Source organism: Mizuhopecten yessoensis, unplaced genomic scaffold (genome assembly GCF_002113885.1).
Source record: "Mizuhopecten yessoensis strain PY_sf001 unplaced genomic scaffold, ASM211388v2 scaffold1313, whole genome shotgun sequence".
In the NCBI taxonomy this organism is placed as follows: Eukaryota; Metazoa; Mollusca; class Bivalvia; order Pectinida; family Pectinidae; genus Mizuhopecten; species Mizuhopecten yessoensis.
Window position 1 is genome coordinate 1,213,122 of NW_018403984.1, and position 18,188 is coordinate 1,231,309.

The window sequence follows — 18,188 nt, forward strand, 5'->3', positions numbered from 1 at the left end:
GGGTAGTATTGGGTCATAGTCACGGCAATTCGGTGATGTTTTCGGCACCAAATCGCATATTTCCCGATAAAATATGGCAGATGGAAGTAAATAACGTCTACAAAGGTGATATTCCACAGTAATAAAGAAGTATTTGGTTCATAACTGGATCGTATGGGGTAGTATTGGGTAGTATTGGGTGGTATTGGGTAGTATTGGGTGGTATTGGGTAGTATTGGGTAATTAGACGCGCCCGTTAAAATCATGTGTATGCATCCGACGCCTAGATAAAATTTAGAAATAAGTGTTTTGAAATAAAGTGATGTCGTAAAATCAATATACTTATTTTCGGCAGTTATTGCAATACTGCGAAATTGAAGAGACAGTGGATGCTCGTAAGAGGGATGCAGAAGTGTTTGACTCTTTCAGTATGATGACGAACACTTGGCAATGAACAAGGCAATATGTGTGAAATTCTACATATCGTCTGAAATCAAGACATGAATGTTACATGCTGAAACTCGAAAATGGGAAAGAAAGACAAAAGAGATAAAGGTGTGATTCTGTAAAGATAGATTGTACGCCAAGACCTGTAACGTTAGCAGAAGACCCATACATGTCACCTGTCCCGGTTTAGGTCTCGCTGAACTACAATATTTACTATTTGGTTCTTTTGAAGGCATAGGGCACAGTCTGGTCCTTATATCTTATTATTATCATGCATACCAAATGTATCCCTCCTAAGCACAGGGGCTTGTAACAAATATATAAATGTATACGAATATGTGTACCTTTAGAGCCCCTGGCCATTGATATATGTAAACTAAAGTGAAATGAGAATTAGGTCAATGACTGAGAGTGTCACTGGTCAGGGAACTTTAGTGGCAGTACTTTGGGAAATTGCAACAGTTTATGGTGTGAATGAACTTATAAAATAATAAACCTTAATTGATCAAGTTTCACTGCACCATTGTAATATAGAAATGTCACAAATAGTTTAGCACACATTTAACTCGCAGAGTCTGCTCAGAGTGACAAATCCCTATTATGAGGATCCAGAGGTTGACATGTATGAAAACTGGTCAGGGCATTTATTTATAAAATAAGTGTATCACATCAACAAAATCATCTTTAAATTCTATGCAATAATTTCTTAGTTATTTCTACATCTATGAGTGAATGTTTTTTGTTTTTTTCAGAGGAACGGAGAGCCAATAAAAGAGCAAAGCTTGAGCATACAGAATACGTTGAGGAAGATGAAGAGGACACTAAAGATGCTGACAAAGGTTAAAACTGTCAGGAATATCTTAAATCAGGAATTGATAAGGATTAATTTGTATTTGAGATGAATCATGTAAAATTTTGATGATGACTGAGAAATCTCTTATAGAATGGAATATTCAAGTAAGAAAACCGTCTGATTTTTTTGATTTTTTTTTTACAAAGAACACATTTCCCGGAGACAACTGAAAAGATTATGCAATAATTTTTCTACCACTGCTCAATACATATATGTATACACAAACTTAAAACTGTTTCGGGTACAATTTTACAGGGCCATATAGTTTAATAAACCTGGTTCTGCTCCACTTAAATGAAGTAGGAAATTGATATTTGTCAGATGCGAAATACTACCAATCGCAAAAATCAAAAGCTGAAATTTTGTTTGTAGATTATTTTTTATTTTTTTTATAAAAGTATGTTTGTTTTGAAAAAAATAATATATGGTGTATGTATTGTTGTTTTAAGGAATCCCCAAAGCAGCGACACAAAACATTACAGAAGAAACAAAAGAGGATGAGTTTGGGGCGAAAGACTATCGTCCGATGCTTGACCTCAAGTTGGACCATGGATCAAGACCTCTCTGGGTGGTTAGTATTTGAAAATAAAAATCTAAAGTTAGATATAGATATTCATCTTAACAGCAGTTCTACATATGTGTCATATTAATTAAACACTCAAACTACAGTTGTATGGATATGAAATGAATTTTGTAAACATTTATCAAGAATCAAATGAGTCTTGCCTTGTTCCTGGCCAGTGAAATAAAATATATTTTCCCATTTCAACACATCCGAAAGTAATCGACTTTCCTTGGTGATAGAGCACAAATGTAATTTTCTTGTACTATTTGGATATTTCCTTACATTTTGTTATAAATATGCATCTTAAGGTTTTGATGTATGACACTTTCCATTTTATATAAAAAAAAAAATCTTGACATTCCATTAATTTTGTAAGTGATATTGTTGAAACTTTATAGGCCTATATCAGAACCTTCAATATAAAATGTATGCTTCTTGAGTAATAAAAGCACAAATTTATTTTTAATTCTTGTAATTTTTCAGTATTTTTATACATTTTGTTACAAGAATGCATCAAAAGAGTGTTTATGAAACTTGGAACTTAATTGAAAAAATAGGAATTACTTGAAATGCTTTTGAAAGTGCTATCATTGATGTCTTGCTGTATTATAATAGTATAATCATTTAAACTAACATCACAATTAAGTCATTTGAAGCAGTTGTGAAAGTGAAATGCTCATGAAAAATAAAAATGTGTAAATAACCATATTTATATTCATATTTCAAAAGCCAAGCTTTTTATATGCATCACATTTTTTTCAGGGACCAAATGGGCATATCTTCTTAGAGTCATTCTCACCTGTGTACAAACATGCCCATGACTTCTTGATTGCCATATCTGAGGTGAGTTAATTTATATTTCTTTAAAACTAATGGATTTGATTCTATATTCTTTTAAACTTTGAGGTGTTTTCAGTTAGCATTCATATTCAGTATAAATGCCAACTGAAAGCAGTTGAAATATTTTTATTTTACAGAAAGAAAAGTCATTTGTAAAAATGTCCTCATTTAGGTTAGATAAATTTGAATATCATGTTTGCATATTCAATAGATATAGCAGGCATCTTCCTGTAGGGAGCATCAGTGGTTTCCAATGTTACAATAATGTAGACATCAACAATCAGGTCATGGCATTCATAACTGATCTGAATGCCATCTGAAGGTTAGGATTATATAGTGACATGGTTATTCAGTGTTGAGTGTGTAGCAAACCTGGACTGGGTCAATCGTTGGCGACCAGGTAGCTCAATTGGTAGAGCGTCTGTCCAGAGTTCAGAGGGTCCCGGGTTCGAACCCCGGTCTGGCCGTGCATTTTTCCTCTCCTGTTACAAATGTATATTTGTTAGTTTGACTTCACCCCGTGGAATGAAGACGTGTTTCATATTTCAGATAACTAATTTCTCATCAGCTGCTACTGATAAATGCGGCATGATTCATTCATAAAAGAAGTATTCATTGATCAATCATTACTTCTCTTGACTTTTACAAAATATTTAATAATAAACTGTTCTAAACAACATATGACTGGTTTTTCTTTCCAGCCCGTTTGCAGGCCTCTTAATATCCACGAATACAAGCTTACTCCCTACTCTCTGTATGCTGCAGTATCTGTGGGATTGGAGACTAAGGATATTATTGAGTATCTTCGGCGTCTCAGTAAGACCACTTTGCCTACTGGTATAGAGGAATTTATAAAGGTAAGTATGTTTGAAAATTAAATATTGGTTTTAGAAATGAGAACCTGTTTGGTAACTCATTGAAGTTAACTTTTATTTTGAAGAAGATTTGTATGCCCCCTGCAACATTAAATCTGTGTCAGACAATATAATATCTCCTGGTTGTAAGTTATCTGCTACTTTAGCAGCCCAAACTACTTTTTAATTTCCACTAATAAAACCGTCACTTGGGATCCAAATACACTCTTAATTACTTTAGTTATATGAAGGATAATGTGCAATATGATATTATTAAAAAGTGAACTTTTCAAGAAAATATATTTTTAATGTTGATAATGTATATAAGTTACCCCCTTGCAAATGTTCATAGAAATAGTATGTTGTATGTTACAGTTGTGTACTCTCAGCTATGGCAAAGTAAAGCTGGTTTTGAAGCACAACCGATACTATGTGGAAAGTCAACATCCGGTGAGTAACTGTTTTAATCGAAAAATGCTCTCTTCTGAAACGTTCCGGTCAGTTTTTGTTATTATTGTTGAAATGTGATAAAATCTATAATTGACACCCAATATATATGCTTTGGAAATCATTGAAGTAATATATATATATTCCTCCCATAAGTGCTATTTGTGAAGTCACATCAAGCTCAAAGTTGATTTTATGTCTCATTACATTTGAGTTTTAAGAAACCAGATAAATCTTTTTTTCATAAAAATCATAACGCCTAAACGAAGAATCTTTTTGAAATCTTCCATATATTTTAACAATATGACCCTGTTTCTTAGGAAGTATGAAGTGGCTGAAGCAGTACAGAGTTAATCTGTGAATACATCAATGCTACCTTAAAACTGATATTTAATGTAATGTAGAGAAACAAGTAGAGGAACTTGTCTTATTCCACTTTGACCTGTATCTCTGATCTTGTGTCTGTGATAGGAAGTAATCCAGAAGCTGCTGAAGGACCCTGTCGTCCAAGAGTGTCGTTTTAGAGCGGAACAAACGGACGAACTGGTCGAGGGCCAAGTATCCACAAAGTCTGCATTACAGGTGATAACATTGACGTCCTTCTACAAATCGCCATGTCGTAATAAAAACTTCAAAAGAAGATGTTTCAGCTAAAGCCAATAAGATCATAAACATTTGTTACTTGGGCCAGAAACTCAAGGTTTGATTCATATTTCTTGTTATGTAGATACTGATTGTTCAATGTGTAAGAATATTTCCGATCTTCATTGCATCAATGTATGATCGATCGAAGTGTCATTTCAAGCGATATAAGCATTCCAACACATTATGACTTTTAATGACTTTTCAGTTGATTATGCCTTCCATACATAAATATACATGCATGTATATAGTACAATTAAATCCTGTGGAAACTCTGTATCAATGATCAATTTCCTGAAGATGGCTGCAAGTCTTGAAAGTGTTTGCGATAAACAAATGGCCAGAAGATGGCCACAAGGCTTGGAAATATTAGCAATTATCAACTATATTAATTTTACCTTATTGATGATCCTTACTGTCTTTATATGTATACATATTGCTTGATTAAAATATCTTTCAGTTGAAAATTATGTATGTTTCATGTTTGAATTGTCTTTTCAGTTGAACAAGCCTTCCAATGGAGCTGTATGTTCATCATCAGCTGATCCCATACCAGGTCCATCAGGCTCGGGGGAGGGTGGAGAGGAAACAGAACAGCCGACTGTTCCAAATGATATCTTTGATTACTATGATAAGATGGACAAGGACGAAGATGATGACCTTGAGGACACGAAAACTGTGTCGTTTGAGGTCAAACAGGAAAACATTGAAGAAATACAAAAAAGGTATAGAATAATATGTCTCAAAATATACTGGAAATATCTGTTTTCATTTATCATTTTAGCTGCCATGTTGAATGATTGCGCAGTTGGGTATGTTTAGACGAATGAGACATAGGTCTAGAATGATTATACAGAAGAAATTTTGATATTTTGATGTGCACTAAATTTACAATATGGTGTTGATGGGCTGTTCAGCATAAATCAATTTTGATACTGTCTATTGATTAAAAAACATATTATAATGACCATTATCTAGATATGGAAGATGGTTTGAAGTGTGCTGCCTCTATTTAACAGGTGTATAGAACTGGAATATCCCCTACTAGCAGAGTATGACTTCAAGAATGATACACACAACGCTGATATAAAGTGAGTACTCTGCAGCAAAAGGCTTTTCTTCATAACTTCAGAATTCTGTTTACGCATGTTCTCAGTATTTAGCAGAGTAAAGATGTGTTATATAGACACCAAAAGTTATTGTACAGCTTAACAATCTTTTATAAAATATTTCATCAATTATGGACTTTTGACGAGGTGAATATGTGGTTGTATGGTCCTGAGATAGTGATAATGACTGAGACAGAGTTGAGGTTAATATAACTTTTTCAGGTTCATATAACTGCATATTCACCAAAATATAGTCTTTAGTTGTTGTATAGATGTTAAATAATTTTTTAATCATTAAACAATATAAAACATATAAACATTATACAGAGGAAAGTGCTTCATTTGGCAGAGAGCGTTGTGACATTGCAATTGAACTGACATCATGAAGTGAATATTGACCTGCTGTTTCTAAAAATGGTCAATATCACAAATCACCGGCCTCCGCATGTTTATTATCCTGTCAGGATGTTGAAAATGTGTGTCATCTAATATAATCTATTAAGACCTGGGTTTTTTTTACACTCTTTAACTTCAGAATGGCTAAAAACATTATGATAAATATCTGAGGTGGCTGTTACATGATCAGATGCTATCAGAGACATGTGATAATACTGATATACACATTTGCATAAAATTCATACAATGAAGAATGAGAAGCATATTACAAATTGATTCAAGTTTCTGCATCAAACATACAAAGAAATATGTAATATTTTTACATAACCACAAAGCAACCAGCTGTATAATATGGTCAGAATTTTCCCAGATTTCTTATTATCTTTTCTATAATTTCAGCATGGACCTCAAGCCATCCACAGTGTTACGACCTTATCAAGAGAAAAGTCTAAGGAAGATGTTTGGAAATGGCCGAGCCCGCTCTGGAGTTATTGTCCTCCCTTGTGGTAAGAGCTATTCATAAATCTCCTGAAAAGACTCCAGCAATATAAAAAGGCTATCACTTGATAAGTAGATTCAGTCTTAGTGTCCGTGGAGATGGAGCGTGTTATAGTTTCAAAAGAGCTACCTAAAGTAAAGATTTTAAGTACCTGTGCCTTTGTATACAGCATTGTCTTTGCACTAAATATTGTACGCCATGACATATTGTGTAATTGAATTGATTAGCGGAGAAGCAATCAAGGCCTGATCAAGAACTTAAACTTGAAGAACACAACATCTGGAAGAATGTTAATATGCTGGAACCCACTTGATCAACTAGGTATACTCGACCAACAAGGTTAAAGTTCCTTGTTGAAGGAAACACCATATTGATGATGAAGTTGTACCACTAATCTTCTGATTTTGTTCAGCAGCAGAATCTGCCATTGTAGAGATCATGCTGCTTTGACCGTCTTTGTTCCATAAAGGGTGGGAGAAAAGGAAATTGTGTAAATACTAACAATAAATTGAATGTTACCTTGTATTATTTTTGTCAGCTATAACGGTATTGTTCTATACTTTGTAGGTGCTGGTAAGACTCTGGTAGGTGTCACTGCGGCCTGTACTATCAGCTATAACGGGATTGTTCTATACTTTGTAGGTGCTGGTACGACTCCGGTAGGTGTGGCCGCGGCCTGTTCTATCAGCTATAACGGTATTGTTCTGTACTTTGTAGGTGCTGGTAAGACTCTGGTAGGTGTAACCGCGGCCTGTACTGTCATATATAACGGTATTGTTCTATACTTTGTAGTTGCTGGTAAGATTCTGGTAGGTGTGACCGCGGCCTGTTCTATCAGCTATAACGGTATTGTTCTATTCTTTGTAGGTGCTGGTAAGACTCTGGTAGGTGTAACCGCGGCCTGTACTGTCAGCTATAACGGTATTGTTCTATCCTTTGTAGGTGCTGGTAAGACTCTGGTAGGTGTCACTGAGGCCTGTACTATCAGCTATAACGGTATTGTGCTATACTTTGTAGGGGCTGGTAAGACTCTGGTAGGTGTGACCGGGGCCTGTACTGTCAGCTATAACGGTATTGATCTATACTTTGTAGGTGCTGGTAAGACTCTGGTAGGTGTAACCGCGGCCTGTACTGTCAGCTATAACGGGATTGGTCTATACTTTGTAGGTGCTGGTAAGACCCTGGTAGGTATGACCGCGGCCTGTACTGTCAGCTATCACGGTATTGTTCTATCCTTTGTAGGTGCTGGTAAGACTCTGGTAGGTGTCACTGCGGCCTGTACTATCAGCTATAACGGTATTGGTCTATACTTTGTAGGTGCTGGTAAGACTCCGGTAGGTGTAACCGCGGCCTGTACTGTCATATATAACGGTATTGTTCTATACTTTGTAGGTTCTGGTAAGACTCTGGTAGGTGTGACCGGGGCCTGTACTGTCAGCTATAACGGTATTGTTCTATACTTTTTAGGTGCTGGTAAGATTCTGGTAGGTGTGACCGCGGCCTGTTCTATCAGCTATAACGGTATTGTTCTATTCTTTGTAGGTGCTGGTAAGACTCTGGTAGGTGTCACCGCGGCCTGTACTATCAGCTATAACGGTATTGTTCTATGCTTTGTAGGTGCTGGTAAGACTCTGGTAGGTGTCACTGAGGCCTGTACTATCAGCTATAACGGTATTGTTCTATTCTTTGTAGGTGCTGGTAAGACTCTGGTAGGTGTCACTGCGTCCTGTACTATCAGCTATAACGGTATTGTTCTATTCTTTGTAGGTGCTGGTAAGACTCTGGTAGGTGTGACCGCGGCCTGTACTATCAGGAAGCGGTGTCTGTGTCTGGCCACTTCAGGTGTGGCTGTGGAACAGTGGCGCTCTCAGGTGAGTCAAAGGCATCCCGTCAGCCAATGTATTCACCAAGTAGTTGTATTTATTCCTACGGGAGGTAAATTTAACCTCTGACTACGGGAGGTAAATTTAACCTCTGACTACGAGAGGTAAATTTAACCTCTGACTATGGGAGGTAAGTGTAACCTCTGACTACGGGAGATAAATTTAACCTCTGACTATGGGAGGTAAGTTTAACCTCTGACTATGGGAGGTAAGTTTAACCTCTGACTATGGGAGGTAAATTTAACCTCTGACTATGGGAGGTAAATTAAACCTCTGACTATTGGAGGTAAATTTAACCTCTGACTACGGGAGGTAAATTTAACCTCTGACTACGGGAGGTAAATTTAACCTCTGACTATGGGAGGTAAGTGTAACCTCTGACTACGGGAGATAAATTTAACCTCTGACTATGGGAGGTAAGTTTAACCTCTGACTATGGGAGGTAAGTTTAACCTCTGACTATGGGAGGTAAATTTAACCTCTGACTATGGGAGGTAAATTAAACCTCTGACTATTGGAGGTAAATTTAACCTCTGACTACGGGAGGTAAATTTAACCTCTGACTACGGGAGGTAAGTGTAACCTCTGACTACGGGAGATAAATTTAACCTCTGACTATGGGAGGTAAGTTTAACCTCTGACTATGGGAGGTAAGTTTAACCTCTGACTATGGGAGGTAAATTTAACCTCTGACTATGGGAGGTAAATTAAACCTCTGACTATTGGAGGTAAATTTAACCTCTGACTACGGGAGGTAAATTTAACCTCTTACTATTGGAGGGAGATTTAACCTCTGACTATGGGAGGTAAGTTTAACCTCTGACTATGGGAGGTAAATTTAACCTCTTACTATTGGAGGTAAATTTAACCTCTGACTATGGGAGGTAAATTTAACCTCTGACTATTGGAGGTAAATTTAACCTCTGACTATGGGAGGTAAGTGTAACCTCTGACTACGAGAGATAAATTTAACCTCTGACTATGGGAGGTAAGTTTAACCTCTGACTATGGGAGGTAAATTTAACCTGGGAGGTAAGTGTAACCTCTGACTATGGGAGGTAAATTTAACCTCTGACTACGGGAGGTAAATTTAACCTCTGACTACGGGAGATAAATTTAAACTCTGACTATAAGGGAGGTAAATTTAACCTCTGACTATGGGAGGTAAATTTATCCTCTTCCACCTGGGCATAGCGAAGCTTTACATGTACACTATTTATGTAAGTTTTGATTAAATTTTGGTAAACTGGATACGTTTTACAACAAGCATGATACAAGTTGTACACTTATATTAATTGCTCTTGTTGGCCCAGACGAAATTTGTAGGTGTTATAATATGAGAGGAAAACTGGTGAAAGGTCATGTGGTTCAACTGTAGACCTCATACCTTGTAGCGTCCGATCGTGTTTATCTTAGAATTTGAATGTGCTAACCACCATGCTACCCGGTGGTTTTATAGTAGATTTATTAACTTTTAATAATGAAGTGCCCAAAGTAAAATTTGTCATTGTCATAATCCCTTGGTATCTAAAATTGCTTTATTCGTTATGGATTGGTAATTTTAGAGGTTGAGGTAATGAAGAGAGAAAGTACTGTTGTTCATTCTAACACACAACACATGTTTTGATTGGATATGGACCATGTTCTAATCTGCAATAGAATCATGATCAATCGTGTTACACTCCTCCCATCGCACTTAAGCCACGCCCTGTTTCTAACCAAAGCAATATGGCATCAAGCTTGCCTTTTATAGTGAAATCCCACTGATAAGGCTAGCAGGCAACAAAACAGAAAGGACCGATGAAATGTATTTGTTCAATAAATTAAAATGTAAAAAGTAAACATTCCTTGTTCTTACCTCCAATATATTACTGAAACGTTCGTTCCATCTGTGTGAAGGGACCTAGTTAGATTCAAAATCAAATGAAATATTTCTCATACATGTGTCTTCACAAATCTAAACAAATAATCAGCAATTTTGTCGATACGCACAGATTGGCATGCATACTGACATTGAAATGTAAGAATTTGGTCAATACTAATCCAACTGTGTCGTATGAACTTCGGTAACGGGACGTTCACGAACAATCCAAATATTCCACCTAGTCAACAAACAGATGGAGTGCTCGCCAGTATGGGCTGAGCCAGATAACCAACTGTTGAAAGCTTCTTTCTGATTGGTCAGTCCAATGCAAAATGATGCGCTGCCAGCACAGGTCACAGGCTACTTTACTATGTATTTGTAGCAAGGTTTCTAAACATTTTAGCATATTATATTTGTTAAGGTGTGTTAGAATGGGGATCGTAGGTTGTTTTTCGTGTCTATACTGGCGATTAGAACATGAAATCTGGTTTAAACTCAAGCACCTATCGGTCGAGAGTTAAATCCAAATTTCATGTTCTAATCACCAGTAATGAGTATAGCTACTCAAAACAATGTACTATCCCTTAAATGAAACACATTTATAGCAAACCATCAGGATATCTAAGAAAATGGTTATGTATCGGGGAAAACTTGTTATAGGGTTTAGGGGACACAAAAGATTTTGTGATAAGTAAGAACTGGAAGTAAATGTTTAGTAAACATGCTTCATGGTACTTGTATAACTAATAGCTTACCCAAGTAATGTAATTTCCTTCAATTTCCTTTCAGTTTAAAATGTGGTCAACAGCAGATGACAGCATAATTTGCAGATTCACATCTGATGCCAAAGACAAACCAATTGGTAAGTCACTTCAAAGCTCTTTAGTAATGTGACCATACACTCTATTTCATGATGATGTTCAAGCCAAGCAAAGCGGTAGACCAAAATAAGCCAAAGACCCTCTGCATGTGAAAATATGTTGGTTTACTTTAAAGCCATTGGTAAAGCTTAAAAGGTATGCCTATTTTTGATAACTGTTTATCTAGTCAGTATACCTGTGTGTTTATGAGCTCGAGGGTGATTGTGCATTTGTCCTGTGATTGCCTGGGTGATTGTTTGTGACTGTATTTATTTCCTGTGGTTGCCTGGGTGATGGTTTGTGACTGTATTTATTTCATGTGGTTGCCTGGGTGATGGTTTGTGAATGTATTTATTTCCTGTGGTTGCCTGGGGGATGGTTTGTGCCTGTATTTATTTCCTGTGGTTGCCTGGGAGATGGTTTGTGACTGTATTTATTTCCTGTGATTGCCTGGGTGATGGTTTGTGACTGTAGGGGGTTCCTGTGATTGCCTGGGTGATGGTTTGTGTCTGTATTTATTTCCTGTGGTTGCCTGGGCGATGGTTTGTGACTGTATTTTTTTCCTGTGGTTGCCTGGGTGATGGTTTGTGAATGTATTTATTTCCTGTGGTTGCCTGGGGGATGGTTTGTGACTGTATGTATTTCCTGTGGTTGCCTAGGTGATGGGTTGTGACTGTATTTATTTGCTGTGGTTGCCTGGGTGATGGTTTGTGACTATATTTATTTCCTGTGGTTGCCTGGGTGATAGTTTGTGACTGTATTTATTTCCTGTGGGTGCCGGTGGGATGGTTTGTGACTGTATTTATTTCCTATGGTTGCCTGGGTGATTGTTTGTGACTGTATTTATTTCCTGTGGTTGCCTAGGTGATGGGTTGTGACTGTATTTATTTCCTGTGGTTACCTGGGTGCTGGTTTGTGACTGTATGTATTTCCTTTGGTTGCCTCGGTGATGGTTTGTGACTGTATTTATTTCATGTGGTTGCCTGGGTGATGGTTTGTGAATGTATTTATTTCCTGTGGTTGCCTGGGCGATGGTTTGTGACTGTATTTATTTCCTGAGGTTACCTGGGTGATGGTTTGTGACTGTATGTATTTCCTGTGGTTGCCTAGGTGATGGGTTGTGACTGTATTTATTTGCTGTGGTTGCCTGGGGGATGGTTTGTGACTGTATTTTTTTCCTGTGGTTGCCTGGGTGATGGTTTGAGACTGTATTTATTTCCTGTGGTTGCCTAGGTGCTGGTTTGTGACTGTATTTATTTCCTGTGATTGCCTGGGTGATGGTTTGTGACTGTATGTATTTCCTGTGGTTGCCTAGGTGATGGTTTATGACTGTATTTATTTGCTGTGGTTGCCTGTGTGATGGTTTGTGACTGTATTTATTTCATGTGGTTGCCTGGGTGATGGTTTGTGAATGTATTTATTTCCTGTGGTTGCCTGGGCGATGGTTTGTGACTGTATTTATTTCCTGGGGTTGCCTGGGTGATGGTTTGTGACTGTATGTATTTCCTTTGGTTGCCTAGGTGATGGTTTGTGACTGTATTTATTTCCTGTGGTTGCCTAGGTGATGGTTTGTGACTGTATTTATTTGCTGTGGTTGCCTGGGTGATGGTTTGTGACTGTATTTATTTCCTGTGATTGCCTGGGTGATGGTTTGTGACTGTATTTATTTCCTGTGGTTGCCTAGGTGATGGTTTGTGACTGTATCTATTTCCTGTGGTTGCCTAGGTGATGGTTTGTGACTGTATTTATTTCCTGTGGTTACCAGGCTGCTCCATCTGCATCAGTACCTACTCTATGTTGGCACACAGCCAGAAGCGGTCCTGGGAGGCTGAGAAGGTGATGGAGTGGATGCAGAGTCAGGAGTGGGGACTCATGGTCCTAGATGGTACGGACACTGAGTATAGTGAAACCTGTCTGATCTGAACCCTGAGTATTCCGACCTGTTCAATCTAACATAATACTGTAAAACTATTTCTAATGAAAACAACCAGATAAGGCTTGTATGTTTGATGTCCTGTCTTATCTGAACTGTATGTTTAGCCCAAAAAGGGATGCATTTGTCAGGTTTCATAATATTTAATATTAGCTTTATTTTAATTTGGTGTTTAAAGATCATTAAACCTTAGTTTTTCCAGTGTCTTGAGTGTATTACATTTTCATATGTCTTTAAATTGTCAAGATACCAGTTTTTGACCATTAAATATGATTTAAATTTTATTAAGAGAAAAATTTGTATTATATTAAATGAAATTGTCTCATACATTTTAAACTTTACTGAGGATAATTTTAATGTCAGATTTGAAAACCAGGTTGAATATGTAGTAATTTATATTCATTTGAAAATTACTTATTTCTCTAGCCTTAAGTTTTGTCTGTCTTTCAGAGGTACAGACCATACCTGCTAAGATGTTCCGGCGAGTTTTGACCATTGTGAATGCCCACTGTAAGCTTGGATTGACTGCAACACTGGTCCGAGAGGATGACAAAATCGCTGACCTAAACTTCCTGATTGGACCAAAATTGTATGAGGCCAATTGGATGGAGCTACAGAACAAAGGCTACATTGCAAGGGTGCAATGTGCAGAGGTAAGGTCTGCCAAAAAATACTGTTAACTCATTAACCCCTGAAGACACATTTGAACTCTTCCAATTCAAATGTTGGAATAGTTCATTATGAAATTTCAGGGGTGAATGAGTTAAAACGACAATTTGTTTTACTGTTTCAGTGTTTTGAGCTTTGTGAAAAATAGCACTGTATTTGTATTCAGCATTTACCTGTTAATTCATAGGACCCATCCTCACCTAGCTTGGTATACATGTAGCATCCCCTACCAACATTTCTTTTAAAGATCTATGTACCACTGCCCAAAAACTGTACCTATACACTTGACACAAATATTTTGCTGACATAACTATAGCTTGATAAAATCATTTCTAAAAAAGAAAACAATTCCAGGAAAAATAATAGAGATAATAAAGAAAAAAATAATCAACATTATTGTTCCGAGTGATCAAATGGCGCTACAATTATTTTCAAAACGAACAAAGGGGAGGTTACTCTTTGTATGAAAAACGTTAGTGGAAATCTCTAGTGTTTTGCCTGCATTGGACAGGGATCCTCAAAACAGTACTAATCCTGATGGGGATATTTGATATTTTTTGACATGAAGAACTACTTTTGAAAGGAGTTAACATCGACAAAAATCACAGGGATGATGTAGCACTTATCTGTGCAAAGTGCATGATTTTAGCCCACCATCAAATGATGGACGGCTATTCAAATCACCCTTTGTCCTTGATCCATGGTCCAACCGTCATTCCCTCTGTCCTGAAACAATTTTTCTTACCGCTATTTTCTCAGAAAGTGCAAGAGAGATCTTTCTCAAATTTCATATGAAGGTACCTAATGCTTAGTTTTGCGTATCAAATTTTTGGACTGATCAAAAAACAAAGATGGCCGACAGGTCAGGCACATGGTGGCGCCCTTGCTGACTGGTCATTGTTCTTGTTGTTTCAAATAATTTCATTCAGAAAACAAGCACTTTTCAAATGCAAAATTTAATGTTATCTATTCATTTGAAAATGAAGATTTCAAACATGTGCCTGTTGGTTGTTTTTTGAGGTTATCATTTTGTTACTCTAAAAGCAAACAAGGCTTGTGGCAGGCAGTGAAAAGCTTGAATCTGGTCTTTTATAGGTTTGGTGCCCTATGACCCCGGAATTTTATAGAGAATACCTGAATACAAAATCAATGAAGAAAATGGTAAGTAATACTTGATGTTAGTTTGGTTTTGTTCTTAAGCTCTGTCTGTTGTTTTACAAGTGAGCTTATCGATTATTGTATATCAAATTAAGAATCGATCCAGGAGTAGAGCCAACGCCGTTATTGTAGTTCAGGTTCGGTGGGTTCCGTTATCCCTTGCCTGGATACCAACCAGTATGCAGGGCGATTGAAGAATAGGAAAATAAGCGTAGGAGTCAATCGCAACAAGCTCAGGATAAGTTGAATCTTATTTATTGGATATGTCAAATTAAGAATGTGTTAAAGGGTCAAATCTTACTTTACACACCAAATTTCCATTTTTGTCCAGTTGTTTTATATGTTATTTATAGTGATTACTGTCATATAGTTTAGTACAGTTCACAAAGTGAGTTCAGTCTAGTTGAAATATTGATGCACCTTACCTTTGGCACCTAACTATTTTCTGATCCTGATCATTTTGACAACAGTCTTTTGATGATTAACTCAAAAAGAAGGCACCTTTCATGAACCCAGGATATTGTTAAATGTAGAGACCAAATCCAAAAACTATGCTTTTTAGTTTTATAATGAATTTTATGATTCCAGATTTCTTAACCTGATTTGAAATGTTTGAAATATTTCATAAAAGATGTATGACAATTGTGCAAATAACATATATCTCGATACTATTGTGTCATGTGAAATTCACTCTGGCACCCAAACAGGAATATTTAAAACTGTTAAAGCTGATGACTCAAAGTTTCCGTTCCAGTATAAGCTGGATAATAATAGATAACCAAATAATAGATTATTGACAACTTATACAATAGTTGCAATACACCAATATTTCTGAAAAAGAAATCATGTTTTAATGCTGTTAATGTAACACATTAATCAAAGGACTTCTCGTTGAATTGCAGCTGCTTGCTATCATGAATCCAAACAAGTTCCGGTCCTGTCAGTTCCTGATACGCTACCATGAGCGTCGTAACGACAAAATCATCGTGTTCTCGGACAATGTATTTGCCCTGAAAAACTATGCCATCCGACTGAACAAGTAAGATTGACAGAGACACTTGTCAGTATAATCACAAACACAATTATAAGTTCAGTGTTACGATAGAACGTTTTATTTGATTACAGGGTTAATTTTATTTTGTTGACCATTTCCTGGCTAGGTGAATTTAATGTGTTCTTGAACTTTTCAACTTAATAAATCCACACTCTACAGGTAAGTACTTTGAAAACAGCAAATCTTTTATCAATGCAGTTAAATGGTTAACAGTAAGTTGGTATTAATTCATGTATACATAAATACATGTGTCTTAATTTAAATGTTAATCAAGGTACAGGATAACACACTTATAATGAACCTATGAAATTAGCTTATTTTAAGTAAATTGTTGAAAGTATAAGTATGTTTATGGTGTGTTCTACTGTACGTAGAACTATATATTTATGTAACATAAAATATCTTGGGCATCATTAAATTTACTGACTGTCCTAAATCTGGAGCACACTTTCATTTAATTGAAGAATTTGATGTATCCTAAGTGAGAGTGACCTTAAATTATTTTGATATGTTCTCTTTTGTTTCTGTATGACAATTTAATTGATATATTTGACTACTCATTGTTTATATGGGGTATCCATGAAAGTTTGTACCACCAAACAATCTAAATTGCTTCAAGCCACGAAAGAAAATACCCACCAATATTCCTTGTCTTAACTGTAAAAATGTTTCAAAAAAAGTTTTTTTTTATTTTTTTATCCCCAAATCAATGAAGTTGGCGGGGTATTATATACAAATGGAGTCTGTCCGTCCGGTTAAAAAGAAAAGGTATCATCCATGAATACCTTACTACAATTGCTACCACTTCAATACTTTCATGATTGATGCATCTAGGGTGGCTCTACTGATTGCATGTTTGGGATGCTGAATTTGACCTACATTTCATGCTTCAGTGACTTTGTGACAAATAATAAGTTGCTTTTATATTGACTTGTACACTAAGAGTGGGGATATCAATATCAATGATGGCGTCTTGTTTTTTCATTGAAATAGATGTCTTTTTTACAATCTTTTTTACAATCACAATTAGAGATTGTTTAATTTTTTATGCAAAAATATATTAAAAAGAATGCTGTTTAATTTTTATTTAAAATAGTATTAAAATGTGTGTGATTTGTCCCTGCCAGACCCTACCTGTATGGACCTACATCACAGGGGGAGCGCATGCAGATCCTACAGAACTTCCAACACAACCCCAAGGTCAACACAATCTTTGTGTCAAAAGTAAGCACTCCTATTTATATGTACAATGTACTGTAACATACAGGTGTCCAGCTGTATAAGTCACATTTACATGTGTCTAGTGTGGGAAGAGCTATCATTCTATCTAAATCACATTCAGTATGGATTGTGTTTGCATTACACTTTATGCTAGCATAAATTATAAACATGAATCATCATAATTTCATTTATACAAATTTTCACTGCAATTTAATTTTCACCTTTTTTAACCCTCCGTTATAAGGGCAAATTTATCATTACAGCAAATTTAATTCAACTACATGATATACATAGTAGTTAAATGTGAAGGGCAAAATTAACACTGAGCGAAAATTGGTTTCATGGGCAAAGGACGAAAGTCTGACTGGGCGAAAAAAATCTTTGTATACAGTATTAAAGGTTCAAGTATTCTGTTAACTCTATATTTAGTCTTTATACAAGAGCAGCCGACACACTTTTTTGTGTAGGCATTGTTTATTTCCCATGGTCATTGTAACCAATGTGGTCTTGTTAGGTCACCTGAGCTTTGCTCAAGTGACCTATTCTAATCGCTTTCCGTCCGTCGTTGTCCGTCTTGCGTCGTGCATAAACTTTTTACATTTTCAACTTCTTCTCAAGAACCAGTGGATGGATTTTTTTCAAACTTGGTCAGAATCATCCTTGGTAGATGAGGCTACAAAATTGTAAAATTGGGATTCCTACCCCAACCCCTGGGGACAGGGTGGGGCCCCAAAGGGAAAATTAACCAATATTTCAAAAATCTTCTTCTCCAGACTCAGAGGTACTACACTCATTTTCTCTGCATGGAAAGAAAGATCATCAGGGGCTTTACTTAAATTGTAAATTTCAGGACCCCCGAGCTATCCGTTCTCCCTTGGGGAGGGGGTAAAGTTTACTATAGTTTATATAGGGAAA

General features: G+C 36.6%; 1 protein-coding gene and 1 non-coding gene across 2 annotated transcripts in view; both read left to right on the forward strand.

Moving 5' to 3' along the window:
• Positions 1–304: 304 nt before the first annotated feature.
• LOC110459619 (TFIIH basal transcription factor complex helicase XPB subunit-like) overlaps positions 305–18,188 on the forward strand; it is a 24,364-nt gene continuing 6,480 nt past the window's right edge. The window contains exons 1-17 of the mRNA XM_021511968.1: positions 305–534; positions 1,179–1,265; positions 1,729–1,850; positions 2,607–2,687; positions 3,386–3,541; positions 3,914–3,988; positions 4,457–4,567; positions 5,129–5,352; positions 5,647–5,718; positions 6,532–6,638; positions 8,399–8,502; positions 11,168–11,240; positions 13,004–13,123; positions 13,622–13,824; positions 14,936–15,001; positions 15,901–16,037; positions 17,180–17,276. Coding sequence (XP_021367643.1) covers positions 507–534; positions 1,179–1,265; positions 1,729–1,850; positions 2,607–2,687; positions 3,386–3,541; positions 3,914–3,988; positions 4,457–4,567; positions 5,129–5,352; positions 5,647–5,718; positions 6,532–6,638; positions 8,399–8,502; positions 11,168–11,240; positions 13,004–13,123; positions 13,622–13,824; positions 14,936–15,001; positions 15,901–16,037; positions 17,180–17,276 — 1,863 coding nt within the window. The 5' untranslated portion in view covers positions 305–506. The remainder of the gene's footprint in view (positions 535–1,178; positions 1,266–1,728; positions 1,851–2,606; positions 2,688–3,385; positions 3,542–3,913; positions 3,989–4,456; positions 4,568–5,128; positions 5,353–5,646; positions 5,719–6,531; positions 6,639–8,398; positions 8,503–11,167; positions 11,241–13,003; positions 13,124–13,621; positions 13,825–14,935; positions 15,002–15,900; positions 16,038–17,179; positions 17,277–18,188) is intronic.
• Trnas-aga lies at positions 3,079–3,151 on the forward strand. Its single transcript has one exon. It is a non-coding gene; the product is annotated as a tRNA-Ser (tRNA).